Below are 15,265 nucleotides of genomic sequence, written 5' to 3' on the forward strand. Positions count from 1 at the left end.
TAGGTTACATGAGTCCACTAGTATAGAAACGCTCTTAGCCAGAGGGGGGGCTGCACAGGCAGTGGGTTGCCCTGAGTGGAGTTCTGCAATGGGTCAGTAGGCCCAATGAACTTTCTCTGGAGGTGGGATCTGAGGCGGGGATGGGGAAATACCAGGAAGTGGTGTGCCGCTCTCGCTGTGCGCAGGGGAGCGCTATTATATCAAGGTCGCTCAGCCGGTAGGAGCCACTCACTGTGAATCCGACGTTGGAACTGGATTCGAAGGGCTTCTGTGCAGCGATGCACATTACTTTTCTTCAATGGGCCACTAGGCCCAATCAGCTCGCTCTGGAAGTGGTATTTGAGGTGGGGGGACGGGTAATCCCCACACAGTGGTGTGCTGCCCTGACTGTGCGCAGGGGAGCACTATTAGTTTTCAAAATGTCCAGAAGTTAAAGAATCGAGGTCGCTCAGCCAGGGCGGTACCTCTGAACTGTGAATCCGACTTTGCCCAATAATGCCAGTGCTAATAGTACAAAAGTACGCACTCCTGATGACTGATAATATAAGTACACACACAATGGAGGTGTCCAAAAAAGGGCAGTACAGCCACAGTAAGAACACACCTGTGTTGGGCTTTGCCTAATAATGCCAGTACTGTCACTGTAAGTGAACACTCATGATGGCTTTACCCATTAAGGCCAGCACTGGCAATGTGGAACATACCTGTGTTTGCCTTGCTTAAAAATGGCAGTACTGCCACTGTAAGTACACGTTCATGAGAGCTTTCTCAAATAGAGCCAATACTGGAACAGCAGGAACACACTCCCATTGGCATTTGCCCAGTCATGCCTGAACTATCACCACAAGTAAACACTCATGAGGGCTTTTCCCAATGATTCCAGCACTGCTAATGTAAGAAGATATTGTCATGCTAGCTATTGCAAAATATGCCAGCATAATCTTGTAACATGTGTTTTAGGAACCTCTACGGGCACTTTGACAACACTCTTTTCCCTTCAAATCTTCCCTGGTGCAATCATCTGCCCATCTCCCTTGATCTGCACACCCATTACACACACACATACTGGCCTACATACACACACCTATTTACACATATGTGCACACATCAACACACACAACCCTTGCATGCATGACACACACACATGCATGTGTGTGTGCAACCAAACACATGTTTTTTACTTACCTGTTCCGCTGGACACCGCAACTGTGGACTCACACCAGCCACAGCCTAATAGAGATGCAGAAGCAAGGGGATATGTCAGTCTAACACCCGTCCCTGAGTCCTGGATCCTGCAGCCTGAGTGCCAGGATCCCAAAACCCTGACATCCATACAACCGAAGGGTGCATAGGTTTTTCACTGGGCCTCCTTTGACTCCTTCATAATGGGTGGCAGATCAATTGCCAGAGGTGAGGTCCTGTTGGCATTGTTCTCTGGGCAAACAGCACAGTCTGTATACTAACAGCAGCCAATGAAATTTGACAGGAGGGTGTGGGTGAGCCAGACCATACTGGCACCATGTGCACTGGCAGTTGAGGAGCTGGGCCCTGAGCAAGGGGGTGGTCAGCTCACGGGTCCTGAACCTAGGTTTCAATGACCCATCTGACTCCCATGCTCTTGCACTAGCCAACACCATTGAATCCCTAGGCTTCACTTATCTGATTTCAAGACCCACCCATGATAAAGGCCGCACCTTAGATTGGATAGTAAGTCTCTAACCGCAACACCACCATTCTAACCAACACTCCTCGCTCTGGTCAGACCACAATGTCATTACCTTCAATGTCACTGAGACAGCCCGCTCGGATGTCCCAACACAACCAGCTCCGGCCTCCCTCTTGAGAAACTCACAGAACATATCGACGACCAACATTCTCCCCCTACTTCTCCCACTAACAGCACACACACACACAAACACAGACCCAACCTCCATGGTCGACCTTTATAACCAAACCCTGCTCAAAGCCATTAACAAAGTAGGGCCTCTGAAGGTACGCAAGCCCAAACTAAGTATCCACCTCAACTCAACTCTTGGTATGCCCCGAACCTCAAAACCCTACGCTCCTCTAAAAAAGCAGCAGAGAATATCTGGATAATAAAACCCTCCGACGAGAATAAACAGCACTTTACAGGCCTTTCCAAGAAATACAAAAAAGCCATTTTGCAAACCAAAAGCTCCACTTACAACAGGAGAATAGAAGAAGCTAACTCTGGTACAATAGAGCACATCCAAAACGCACTCCAAGACAAAATCACCAGCAAAAATAAAAAACTCCCAACACCTATCCAGTCCCCTCACCAACATCCCCCCCACCTCGCCCTCCACCCCCTGGCTCAAATTCACCCTGATCACAACTACCAAAACCACTAAGATCATCATAGGATTGCAACCATCAAAAGTCCAAGGAGACATCTGTCCCGCCACCCTCATAAAGGATTGCGCCGAAGAGCTTGCCCCTTCATTATGTCACTAATTAACACCTCCTTCTCCACTGGCAAAGTCCCAGAGAATCTAAAAGATACCTGGGTGTTCCCCTCCTTAAGAAGCCCACACTTGACACCAACATAACCACCAACTTTCGTCCCATCATAACCGTACTCTTCCTCCTCAAAATGCTTGACAGAGCAGCTTATCTGCAAATTCAAAACCATCTTGAAACCTACAAACTCCTTGGCATTCGCCAATCATGCTTCTGCCCCGGCCACGGAATGGAATCCGCCCTCCTGGACCTAAAAATCCAAATGGATGAGATCAGAGACAACGGCAACATAGCCATCCTCCTCCTCCTTGACCTCTCAGGATCCTTTGATCTGGTCGATCATAAGATTTTTTGCCAATACCTCTCCTCAGCTGCCTACTTCTCGTCCAAAGTCGAGTTCTTCCTTTCCAAGTGCACTGCGAGAGTGTTCTCCACCTCATTGGCAGCCCCACCCTCACCAGTCACCTGCAGACTGTCTCACAGACCTTGTATAACATTTTCACCAAACCCCTCTTTGAACTTCTTGATGCCCTGGGCGTCACATACACAAATTACATTGACAACACCCAAATCCTCCTACCGATCTCTGGAAACTACAACACCAACTCCAACACACTCAGCAAACTTTACCATACCATCCATGCCTGGATAGCACAACATGGCCTATGCCTCAATGACAAAAAAACCAAACTACTCCTCATTGGAACACAATCACAGCTAAAGAAACTCAACAACTCCTAAAAAACCTTTAACATCGACGATAACACCATTACAATCGCAAAAGAGGTAAAAACACTGAGAGTATATCTCGATTCCACTCTATCTTTAACCAGACAGGTTAACTCTATTGCTTCAGCAGCAGCAGCATACACTGTAAAACTAATCAATGCCTGCAGATCCTTCCTGTCTATTGACAGTTGCATTACCTTCGCCACAGCCCTCATCCTATCCAGGATTGATTACTGCTACTCCCTCTTTGCAGGCACCAATACCCGCAATATAAAAAAATAAAATGCAGATTATCCAAAATAACACCGTAAGAGCAGCTCTAAACATCTCCAAAAAAGACAACATCTCTTCAGCCAGAGGTAACTTACACTGGCTCCTAGTCCGAGAAAGCATCATGTTCAAAACACTAGCACTGACCCACAAATGTATCTCTAACACTGCACCTAACTACTTGTCCAGGAAAATGACTAATACCCAGTCAACCAGACCTACAAGAGATGCCTTTTCTTACTCACTTGTCATCCCCAGAAACAGGCATCAGAAAGCAGGGGGAAGCAGCTCCCTGGTGCTTGCTCCCAAACTATGTAATACTCTCCACCTAGCCTTATGGTCTGACGACTCCTTCTGGTCCTTTCGCAAAGGCCTTAAAACAAGGCTGTTCTCACAAGACCGCCAAATCTAACTTAACCTAAGCTAGATATATCACTGTAGACAAAATGTATGCACCAGTTACTTCACTATTTCTTGTAAACATTACCTGTAACCAACTCATTCAATGTAATCAATGTAATTAACTAATGCACTCAATGTAATCAATGTACCTATTGCACCTCCTTGCCTGTAACCTGCTGTAACTATGTTTTCCATGTAACGAGCACCCAGATGCTCCCGGGTTCGAGGCGCTTAACAGATGTCAACAAATTAAATAAATAAGGATGGGTGTTTGTTCTATGTAGGCATGCAACAATGGTGCACCTTCTTTAAGGAAGAAGAGAGCAAGTTCTACCTCAGCCCAGGGGACGACAGACCCAGTAATGGTTTCTTCTGGACCCCTTTCCATAAAGGATACTGGTAATATTTTATTAATCTCTATTCCAAAATGCTGCGTTTATGGCAGTGTATGAATCATGTATTATAGTGGACCACATTAAACATCTGTCGATAGGTAACCATTGTGTGTTTTTTTAAATAAGATATGCAGAGTGCATGGAAGAATGTCTTTCTCTCAAATGATGTGGTTTTATCTACCTGCGAGTCGAGGGTTACAGCAGACTGGAGCTAAGATACTACATAAAAACAGAAGTCTAATTTTGACCCTGAAATATTTTAGTGGGAGTCAACAGAATATCTAAACTCTAATCATAGTAATTTTTGGGTTGAAACGTAAAAGGGGAGATCTTCAAAAAGGTTTACTGGGGGACGTAAGATTTGTTGAGAGCTGGGATCGGAACTCCTGTGGGTCATGATATCGCACCACTATAGATTGGGTGTTAAAAAAATACCAATGCAATGGTGCCACCATATACTGGAGGATGGGTGAGATATTGCAGAGGTGGAGGCAGCGATTGTGCGCAAGGAGATGGACATTTCTGCGAAGAGGCAACGCCTAGGTTGTAGTTAAATTGACTATGTATGGACCAAGAGTCAAATAAACTGTTATGTGTTCAGATTATGCATGAGGGGTCAGACCTGCCAGGCGGGATGGCACCCGCTCGCAGAGTTCTCACAGGAGCACCACCACTGTTGTTAACGGTGCCGGTGCTCCCACGTCTCCGTTCCTATGGAGTTCAATGGGACTGCATGGGAATGGGAACTAAAAAAATTACAGGCGCCTGACTTACCGGCCACCAGACTTGGAATAGCCCAGTGGCACCGGGAAGTCAGGTGCTGGTAATTTTTTACCGGTCTGGCGGCAACCCACCGGTATCACCGGCAGGGTTACCGCCAGACCCGTAACGAGGCCCATTGTCACTTAAAAATATGGAAGTTTGGCTAAAACCCTTCATTGGCTTTTCAAAAACTGGGCTCTTCAAGGCTGGGACAAAAGAATGTATAGGAAGAAAATTCCAATTCCACATTATTTTTAATTGCTAGATGTCATTTTCAAATGTATAAATTAGATGTTATTGATTTGTGAGCCATTTAAACAGGAAGTTATTTTTTATTAGATTTATACATCAATAATGTTCACGATTGTTTGGGAGCAATAGAATGCCATAAAAACAAATACATTAAATAATCCATACAATAATACTCTTTCATTATATGCAACAATCTGCATTTTTTAGAATTTAATATACTGTTGGCTGGACCCAGCAGTATTATACCTTAGGCTACAGCACTGTATATCTTTTGCCATCTCTCTGTATATTGCAGACATAATAATGATCTCTAAATTGTGCTAACTATGCGCCAACCTGTTTGCTGTTTATGTTTAGAGGCAACATCCAGTCAAGTCTCCATTCGGCCAGACAACTGTGAGTACACTTATTCATTTTCACATGTGTGTATGTCTGTAGATTGTTTAAATGTGTGACAGGTTGGTAGGATGTCTGAAAGGTGTCAGAATTAGCTTTACTCTCATTGGGTTACACATTCTAAAATGTAGTAAGTTGTTCTGGATATAAGCGAGGAATCGGCAGTAGGAAACATTTAGAATGTAGTTTTAAAATAATTAAAATACATGAACTATCGTCTTTGGAACCTCTCCTTTTCATGAAATATTAAGAGAGGTAAACAAATAATGGAATTTTGAAATACGTACAATCCGTATCACACTGGACTAGCAAAAGTGTTCTTTTTTTCAGGGCTGCGCCACATCAGGCAGGAGTTTTGAAATAAGTGCACATTTAACATATTTTCAAATGATCAAGCAGGATCTCAAATGTCAGAAGACAGAGCAGGCAAGTGTCTTCATGTTTCATGCCCCCATATGTACATAACTCACAGGAAGAAAGAAAACATTTAAACAGCATTGGTATAGATTCTAGCAGAATGACGGTGCAGAATTGAGCATTTCCTTGCAAATTCGTAAATAAAAGCCCTCTTATGCAGGCAAACATTTGGGTAAGATATGAGAAGAACTACAGAGTCTGAAGATCAAGGTCTTACATTTATGGCCAAAATGAAGAATTCCAGGAATATGTCTTGGATTGAGGGATTGGCATCCCAGTATTCCCCAAGTATAGCGTCATCTGCCCTGGACTGATTCGTATACCTTTTTCCTGAGTCTACCTTCATCTGTACTGGAGGGAGAGATCAGCGTCTCACCTTTTCCATCGGTCTTGGGCTGAGGGAACAGTGTGTCATCTTTTCCTGTGTCTATGTTCATCTGTCCTGGACAGAGGGATTAGTATCTGAATGGTTTCCTTTGCGTGGCTTCATCTTTCTTGGACTGAGGATTAAGTATGTCAATTTCTCTGGGTTTAGCTAATCTGTCCTGCACTGAGGAATTAGAAGCTTAATTTTTCCTGATTCTAGCTTCATCTGTCCTTAACTCAGGATTTATATCACAGTTTTTCCTGATTCTATCTTCATCTGTGCTGGACTGAGGGATTTGCATCTCAGTCTTTCTTGAGTCTGTCTTCATCTGTCCTGGACTGAAAGTTTGCTATTTTAGTTGTTCCTGAGTCTAGATACATCTGTCCTGGACTGAGGGATTTGCATGTTAGTGTTTTCCTGAGGCTAGCCCATCTGTCCTGGACTGAGGGATTTGCATCTTAGTGTTTTCCTGAGGCTAGCCCATCTGTCCTGGACTGAGGGATTTGCATTTTAGTGTTTTCCTGAGGCTAGCCCATCTGTCCTGGACTGAGGGATTTGCATCTTAGTGTTTTCCTGAGGCTAGCTTCATCTGCCCTGGACTGAGGGATTTGCATCTTAGTGTTTTCCTGAGGCTAGCTTCATCTGTCCTGGACTGAGGGATTTGCATCTTAGTGTTTTCCTGATTCTATCTTCATCTGTCCTGGACTGAACGTTTGCTATGTTAGTTGTTCCTGAGTCTAGATACATCTGTCCTGGACTGAGGTATTTACATTTCAGTTTTCCTGAGGCTAGCCCATCTGTCCTGGACTGAGGGATTTGCATCTTAGTGTTTTCCCGAGGCTAGCTTCATCTGTCCTGGACTGGGGAATTATAATCTACATGTTCCTGAGTTTAGCTAATCTGTCCTGGACTGAGCAATTAGAGGCTTCATTGTTCTTAATTCTAGTGTCATGTGTCCTGTAATGAGGGATTTACATCTCAGTTTCTCTTGAGTGTAGCTTCAACCTGCTTGTACTGAGGAATTAGTATCTCAATTATCCTGAGTTTAGTTAATATGTCGTGGACTAGGAAATTGGAAACTTCCCTTTTCCTTATTCTAGCTTCATCTGTCCTGCACCAAGGGATTTGTGCCACCGTTTTTTCCTCAGTGTTACTTCATCTGTCCTGGACTTAGGTATTTGCATTTTATGATTCTATCTTTATATTTCTTGGACTGAGGGATAAGTATGTCAATGTTCTTGGGTTTAGCCAATCTTTCCTGCACTTAGGAAATAGAAGCTTCATTTTTCCATATTCCAGCTTCCTCTGTCCTGGATTGGATGTTATTGTTTCCTGGGTTTAGCCAATCTGTCCTGGACTGAGGAATTTGAAGCTTAATTTTCCCCTGAGTCCAGCTTCATCTGTCCTGCGTGAGGGGTTTGCATCTCAGTTTTTCCCTGAGTCTAGCTGCATCTGTCCTGAACTGAGGTATTCACATTTCAATTGTTCCTGCTCTAGCTTCCTGGTTTCTGGACTGAACAATGAATATCTCAGTTGTTCCTGAGTTTATGTTCAACTGCCCTTGACTAAGGGATTCATAGCTCAATCATGTTTTCCAGAGCGTAGCTTAACCTGCCCTGTGCTGAGGGATGTGTGTCACAGGTTTCCTGAGTCTAACTTCATCTGTGCTGGACTGAGAGATTGGTGTCTCAGTTTTTTGTGAGTCCAGTTTCAGGAAGTTTACCAACATCTATTCAGTTATTGAGCACATTTATGGTGCGAAATCGCAGACGATCATTATATCCGAAGTGTTCATGTTAATCCGTGCGAAAGAGGCCATCTTGCATTTTTATTAACAGATGACATATTTACGCAGTCTCTTCAGTGCCTTCTGAGTGTCTTGTAGTCAGCGATTATGAGAACGTGTGTATGGAGAGTTTGAAAAAACCCAACATGACACATTTTTAACAATGAATTTCCAATGACAAGATGAAGGATTATTGCTAAAAGTTCAAGGGAAGAGCAGGGGGCCTATGGCTAAGGTTAGCAATACTGTTACTAGGGAAGGGGGGTGTTTAGGGATGAGAGTCTGGCTATGGCTAAGGTTTGGGTTAGCATATTAGCACCTGGACTACATGGTGAAAGGGATGCCATGGAAGAAAAACCAAGGAGGACCGTGAAGGAAGAGTAAGAATACAGGAAAGGGTTGAGGCCTGAGAAAGGGAACCGCATATATAATGAAAGAAGGAATAAAGACAGTACTTAACAGAACATTTCCAGGAATACACTTTATTCCAATTGATCAAAAGATAATTGATCATATGCAATTATCCAGTGAATAGCTCATGATTTAAGCGATTGCCTTTAAAACGAGACAGCTTTCGCTTCTTAAATTTGAATGCTGCAGCCATGCTGAGTCAGCACTTGATCCTCCTGAGGAAGATCAATTCATTACCATTCACATGGGGAATGATAACACATTTTACTGCAGTGCTTAGAAGTGGGAGGAATACGGCATGAAGTGCTATATCAAACATACATTATTATTATTCACCTATCTATATATTTTCATCAGTCAATGAATCCATACATCTGTTCTCCTATCGAGCTGTCTGGCTATTTATTTCTGTGGCCATATGTCTATGCACTGCATCTCTATCTTCATTTTCTCTTTGTGTAGCTTCCTATCCCTCTGTTTGTCTTTCTATGCGACCATTGCTTTTCCTCTCTCGATGTTTATTGCTCTCCACATGTCCATCCTTGTGAGTCTCCTCACTGCCTATTCGGAACGGTGACGGACTGATTCGGAGAGGCCGCCATGTTTGCCCATCCCTAACCCCTCTTCTCTTTCCGCAGCCCACTCAGACGTCAAGCAGTTGGAAGGTACCCTGACTGGACTCATCATTGGCGTAGTCGTTGCTGTCATCCTTGGGGCTGGGCTCGTTATTGCCTGTGTGGCCTCATATAAAATATGTCTCCTGCGCGCAGCCCAAGCTAAATGCAAGGCCTAGAGGCAACTCGGCCTACAATGGAACCCATGGATTTGCCAAGAAGCGTGGAAGTAATCCTGCAATCATGAGAATCACATGTTAGAAATCAGATCAGTAGACCTATGTCAATGCGTTAGTTCTTAAAGTGATAAAATGAGCTATCTTGAAAATAGATGTAAATTCTATATTTGTAATTATTTAATTACTATATTTATTCAAATCAAATGTGTATGTACTTGTGCTGAGTCGAACATAGTAAGATAAACGCATATCAGCCTGGCTGGCAAACGCCTATCTACTTCAGATGTCAAAGCATCCAATTCTGATTAACAGGCTATACCAGCCATCGCCACCTGATGGCGCAAGGACAGCACAGACAGAACGGGGGATAGCACAGGGGCAACGTGCTGGTCTTGGAAGCAAGACCATGCAGAGCAATGGATGTTTGATTCCCGGATACATGCTTAGAAACCGAGCTCCAGTACGTGTTAGGTGTGTTATAAAAACTAATAAATAAAATACATGCCAATGATTGCCCTTATTACGTCTTCATGTTCAAAATGCATATTATTTTGTTACTCGAAATATCCTTCTCACCATATCATTATGGGAAATCGCTCAACAGAAGGTGGCTTTTGTGAATTGCGGACTTGCCAGAAGAGAGCAAAGACAAATAATTTGAGGGAGCTCATAAAAATGAATATTAAGAGGTCCGCATTTGTAATGTTATATTTTGAAAGTCAGGCGTTGAGTCTTATTTACTGCCTTATCACACTGCAGCTACTTAGCAGACCTAGATCACACATGTTGCCGTTATTTTGCATATTCGCGTGGAATTACGCCCTAGGCAGAGGTATTTCAGAAGAGGCAGGGCACAGCCTAGACACGACTGACACTCAACAGCCTGTGCTGCACTTTGAAGTATCACTGAGCTTATTATGCTAACAAAATCCATCTTGCTGGGAGAGACTTCATTCATCCAGAAACGAATGAATGTCAGTCTTGTTATTTTATTCAGAACTGTCAGGCAGAGCTTCAGTTAACCTTTTGGGAAAAACAAGTTTTAAAATACCATTATTTACCATGCCTACATTTCTTTAACATTCTCCCTTAATATTATGGTGGCCTAGAAAAGGGCCATGAAACAAGCCTTCTGCCTCTGATAGTATAATAGTTGCCAGAAATAGAGAAGGGAGGAAGGGAAAGGGAGAGAGAGAGAGAGGGAGGAAGGGAGGGATAGAGGGAGGGAGGGATAGAGGGAGGGAGGAAGGGGGGAGGAAGGGATGGAGGGGGAGAGGGGGAGAAGGGGAGGGAGAGAGGGAGAGAGATGGAGAGAGAGAGATATTTTGGCAGCCAGACTGCTGCTGATTGTCTGCAAGGCAGGTGTCTGTTAAAAGAAAGCACATTGTTTCTTTTTAAGATTGCTTGGTTGGAAGTTTATGACATATAACAGAAAAACAACTTGTGCAGTCTAACACATTAACCTCTCAAATATTACTTTGCCTTTCAAATCTAAATATATCTTAAGTATTTTTCAATAAAGCATTTATTGCAAAAACATGATACTAAAAGTAAAAGGCGAATGTTTCAGTCACATGAATTGTAAATCCTTTCTTTGCCAATCATATAAAGCAGAGGTGCACTGTAATGGGTCAGAAATATGTGGCTTACAACTTTGTGAAGGTTATTCAAAAGATTCCATTTTATTAACTCAAAAGGTTGGATAAACACCTCACTATCCCTTCCCTGATAAGGGTTTCCCTGCCTATCAAAATAAACCAAAGGAAGCGCTCTAACGAAAGGTTTCTGTCCCTCACACGTGTATATACAACAACTCAGCAAGGTAATATATATGGCAGTTCCAAAAGCAACAAATATAACAGTTACGTTCGCATCACGATAACTGTCAATCCTTAAAATCTGGGTGAATTCCCCTTCCCCAGATTCAAGCAGGACTCTGCTCAACAGTTCCAAAACGATAAGGAGATGCTGTCTTGTAACAAAGCTCCAGTGCAGATCTTTTGATTCCAACTCGACAGCAAACGTTCCAATGGTTCAGAATGGTTCAGAATTGTTCAACAGCAACGTCTTCCCATCAACCAAGAATATGTCATTAGGATCAACACAATGATCTTGGTCAGGATTATTCTGCAACAGTTCCCAATACTTGTTTCAGCAATATGTGAGACTCCTGCAGCAGTTCACGACACTTGCAACGCTGCTTTGTCAGGATGATTCTTTAACAGTTTACAAAAACACTTCAGCGGCTCTTCAACTTCTTCTTCAAGATTTCTAACCACACTGCTGTACTTCAGTGACTCCCACCTGGTCCACTCACCTGCCAGGCCTACAGCTACAAAGTCATCTGCCCTGGTTTACTCTCCTGCCAGGACAGAATAAAACTACTAACTATAAGTACTTCTATGGTAATGATTAGCTTGCATCAATTCAGAAATGTCTTTTACTTTGCAACTTCAGTTTAAGTATTTCTTCTATGGGAAACAAGAAACACATCGGTGCAGTTTCTTAGACTCTTATGATTGCCATACACAATGCAGGTTATGCTCTGCTTCTCCTGACTACCTCTTATCAGAAGAACAGCCCTCCTGCACTCTTGTTCCATACTTCAATATCAACCAATTGCTGACAATGATTCTATTTCACACTCACTCTTCTTTGGCTTTGGCAATGTGGGTTTTAGTCAGTGTAATATAATGATGCGCATGTGCAAAACCTGCAGAGCTAACTACACTGTGCAAAACTGCATAGTTTGCTACGGCAGGATGGGGTTAATAGTTAATAGAGGCATGTATTGAGTGCTTGCAAGCTATCAGTGTAGGGCTTAGACACTAAGGGGGTCATTACGAGTTTGGAGGTAGCCATGGTGCAAATAGCACCATGGCTGCCGCCAAACCCGTGTCCGGGTCCATGGTGTCGGAATGGAAACTTACCGGGACATTCCGACCTATGCAGACCCAGTAAGTCCCCATTTCGACCATTCCCATTGAGCCCTCACAGGGCTCAATGGGAATGGGGAAGGAGCTAATAACGGGCCTGCAAATAGCAGGCCCGTTATTAGCTCCATGGTCCCTTAATGGGTCCCACTAAGGGTGGCTGGTAAAACCAGCCGGCCCTAGTGGGACCCACTAAGGGACCTCGGAATGCGGCAGTAGGGGGTTAACGGCACCGGCATCATTACCGGTGCCGTCAACCCCCTACCGCCGTACTCGTACTGACCTCCTAAGTGCAGAATGCAGGCCATGCAGGACTTGCTCACTGGGGGTTAATCGCAATGCATGTATCGCAAGCTCAAAGCACATGTTGACCCGAGCACTGATAAGGCACATTCAGCAAAACGCTTCCCAACCACAGCTGGGCTCTGAGATGGGAGGGGGGGAAAGAGGATCGCAGGCAGGTATTTACCAGTACTATTTCATCCTAAGCATGTTTTGCACCGAAGGAAGGTTCTGGAAGTTTACGTCGTGTTGAGTGACAGGCACACCTGATAAAAGTGGGAACTCACATGGGCAAAGGAGGGAACTCTCCAGTGGGTTATGCACCAAGCATGTGATGACACCCTGGTTTCTTGATAGCCCCTAGCGGCCATTTCAGTTGCCACGTCTCACTTGGGGATCAGTACCCTAAAGAGAGCGAGAGGCCAGTCCAGTGCCTGAAAGGGAGTGAGGCCAGTTCATAAACCGACCGGGTCCTAGGCAGCTGGCATTCCAAAGGAACGTAAGGCTGTGCTCTAAATATCTGTAACCTACTACTTTAATTTTTCCATTTCTGCGGAATTGCTGTATTATCAATGTATTGTTAAATAATTGCCCAGTTTATATGCTTGCATTATTGTCTCTCTAGCATGCGTTCATCGCTGTAGCACAAGCTCAGCGCACATCATTGCAGTACATTCAGTTGCTCTTAGGACCTTCTTTTGCATATGGGCAGTATGCTTTACAAACACTTGAATTCTTTATTGCTCTCTCTTGACTTTGGCAATGTTTTATTTTTTTCTTCTTTTTTTGCCTTGGTATTATTCTCTTTTGGCTTTGGCAATATTTGTTTGAAATGTTTTCTTGGGTAATTGCCTTTTCTTGTGATTGGCCTTTATTTTTGCCCATACAATCACACCAACACCCCTTTGGTCTGTTGGTCAAGTTCTTAGCCTGCCACCACCTCCTTTTCATACTAGCTTGGTTATCACATGAATTTTTAGTCAGTTTCACATTAGTCTGGTATTCCAAATAAGGGTTAATTGTCCATTTCACTTTCTTTATAAAAGTTCTCTGCTTAGAACTCCCCAGCTTCGTCAGTGGGCGATTACAACGTGCTCAGGGGTCTCAACTCAACAGTGAACTCACCGGGTCTGGTGTGCGTGTCCGCTCACTCTGCTGCCTCCAGGTCTTCTACTTCTTAGCGCAACCTGGCAACCTGCTTTCTTTGGTGCCCTGTGGCCCAAGCCATTCAGAAAAAGAGCTTCCTCTGTTCCAGGGGCTCACAGGTATGCGCCTAACACCGCAGCCTGCCCCCCTTCATGGAAAGCTTCCAAGGTTTACGCTGCCCCCCACGCAACCTCTGCAATTCAGGTCTGCAGGGGGAAAGCTTCCGATTGCCATGCTTCCCGCTACTCGACCTCTGCAATGAAGATTTAAAGAGGACAAGACCCCCACAGGGCCGGCAACTGCTTGACATATGACAGTGGTCCTGGGGTATCCGTTTCCCTCCAGATTCTTCCTCTGCTTCTCCTGCAACGTTGAGAGACAACGACTACTCCAACTGCTGCTGCTACTCTTCTCTATGGCCTGTGCCTGAGGGGCACTTTTATGCCTCCCAGTCCCCCTCAGGTATGGGTCATAATCCCTAATATGCTGTAACATGCATACTCGTACCTCTGCGGTCCTCTTATTTGTCCCAGTACTTTGGGAATTCTAGGACTTGGAGTCCACAATGCAAAAATCAGTTTTTCTAATTAAAGGATCAACACCACATTCATTTCTTTTCCTAAAGGAGTATTAAACGGATTTAATGAAGTTTTTAATTTTACTGGGGAATTATGGTTTTCAGAGTTCAATTTGGTAATTTTTGAAGACTCATTTTTAATATTCCCCTGGGGATCATAGAAGCTTTCATCCTTATGAATATCAGTGATTTTACAAGCAGTTTTCTTACTCTTTCTACATAACTGGTTATGATGCTTTTCACCCTCATTGAAATAGTTATCTTGGGACAATAGAAGCTTTTTCTGACAGCAAGCTATCACATATTCCGGTATCCCTGATACTTCCTTCTTTAAAGAAGACAAATACTGCATCTCACCTGATTGAGTCCTCCTTTTCCCCTGTGGCCCTTACCCTCCAAGGTGGCCCTCCCAGCTAATACCACCCCCAGGGCCAGGATCAGGAAGCGTCTGCCTTTCCCTGGCCACCTAAGAGGAGACTTTAGGTTGGGACTTTGTGAGGACTTTCCAGGATTCATCACAGCCCTTACAATTAAAAGATGGAAACCTACTAAAAGAGAGGCTTATGTTTTGTGTATATTCTATTCTGCAGTACCCGCTTACAAAATCAGAGATTAAAAGGTTTGCGCATGAACACAGTCATTTAATAACATTCTGTCCTGAAGAACCACTCCTGCACTTCTCCCTCTACGCTCTTGCCCCACACTCACCCCTTGTCATGCACTTACACGGTAGGATTGTCACAAGGCCTATATAAGTATCTTTTTTGTTGTTCTACTTTTGTGATTACCATGTTACCCCATCCCCCTCTCCTCCCAATCTTGTCTTGTGGCGCCTGGAAACACTTGGGTATAGGTGCCATATGAAT

At 43.9% G+C, this 15,265-nt stretch overlaps 1 protein-coding gene across 1 annotated transcript in view; it reads left to right on the forward strand.

The window, feature by feature from the left end:
* Nucleotides 1-15,265, forward strand: part of LOC138487282 (zona pellucida-like domain-containing protein 1) — a 79,314-nt gene that overhangs the window by 39,733 nt on the left and 24,316 nt on the right. The window contains exon 13 of the mRNA XM_069613899.1: nt 4,167-4,281. Coding sequence (XP_069470000.1) covers nt 4,167-4,281 — 115 coding nt within the window. The remainder of the gene's footprint in view (nt 1-4,166; nt 4,282-15,265) is intronic.

Source organism: Ambystoma mexicanum, chromosome 9, assembly GCF_040938575.1.
Source record: "Ambystoma mexicanum isolate Mex_15411 chromosome 9, UKY_AmexF1_1, whole genome shotgun sequence".
NCBI lineage: Eukaryota > Metazoa > Chordata > Amphibia > Caudata > Ambystomatidae > Ambystoma > Ambystoma mexicanum.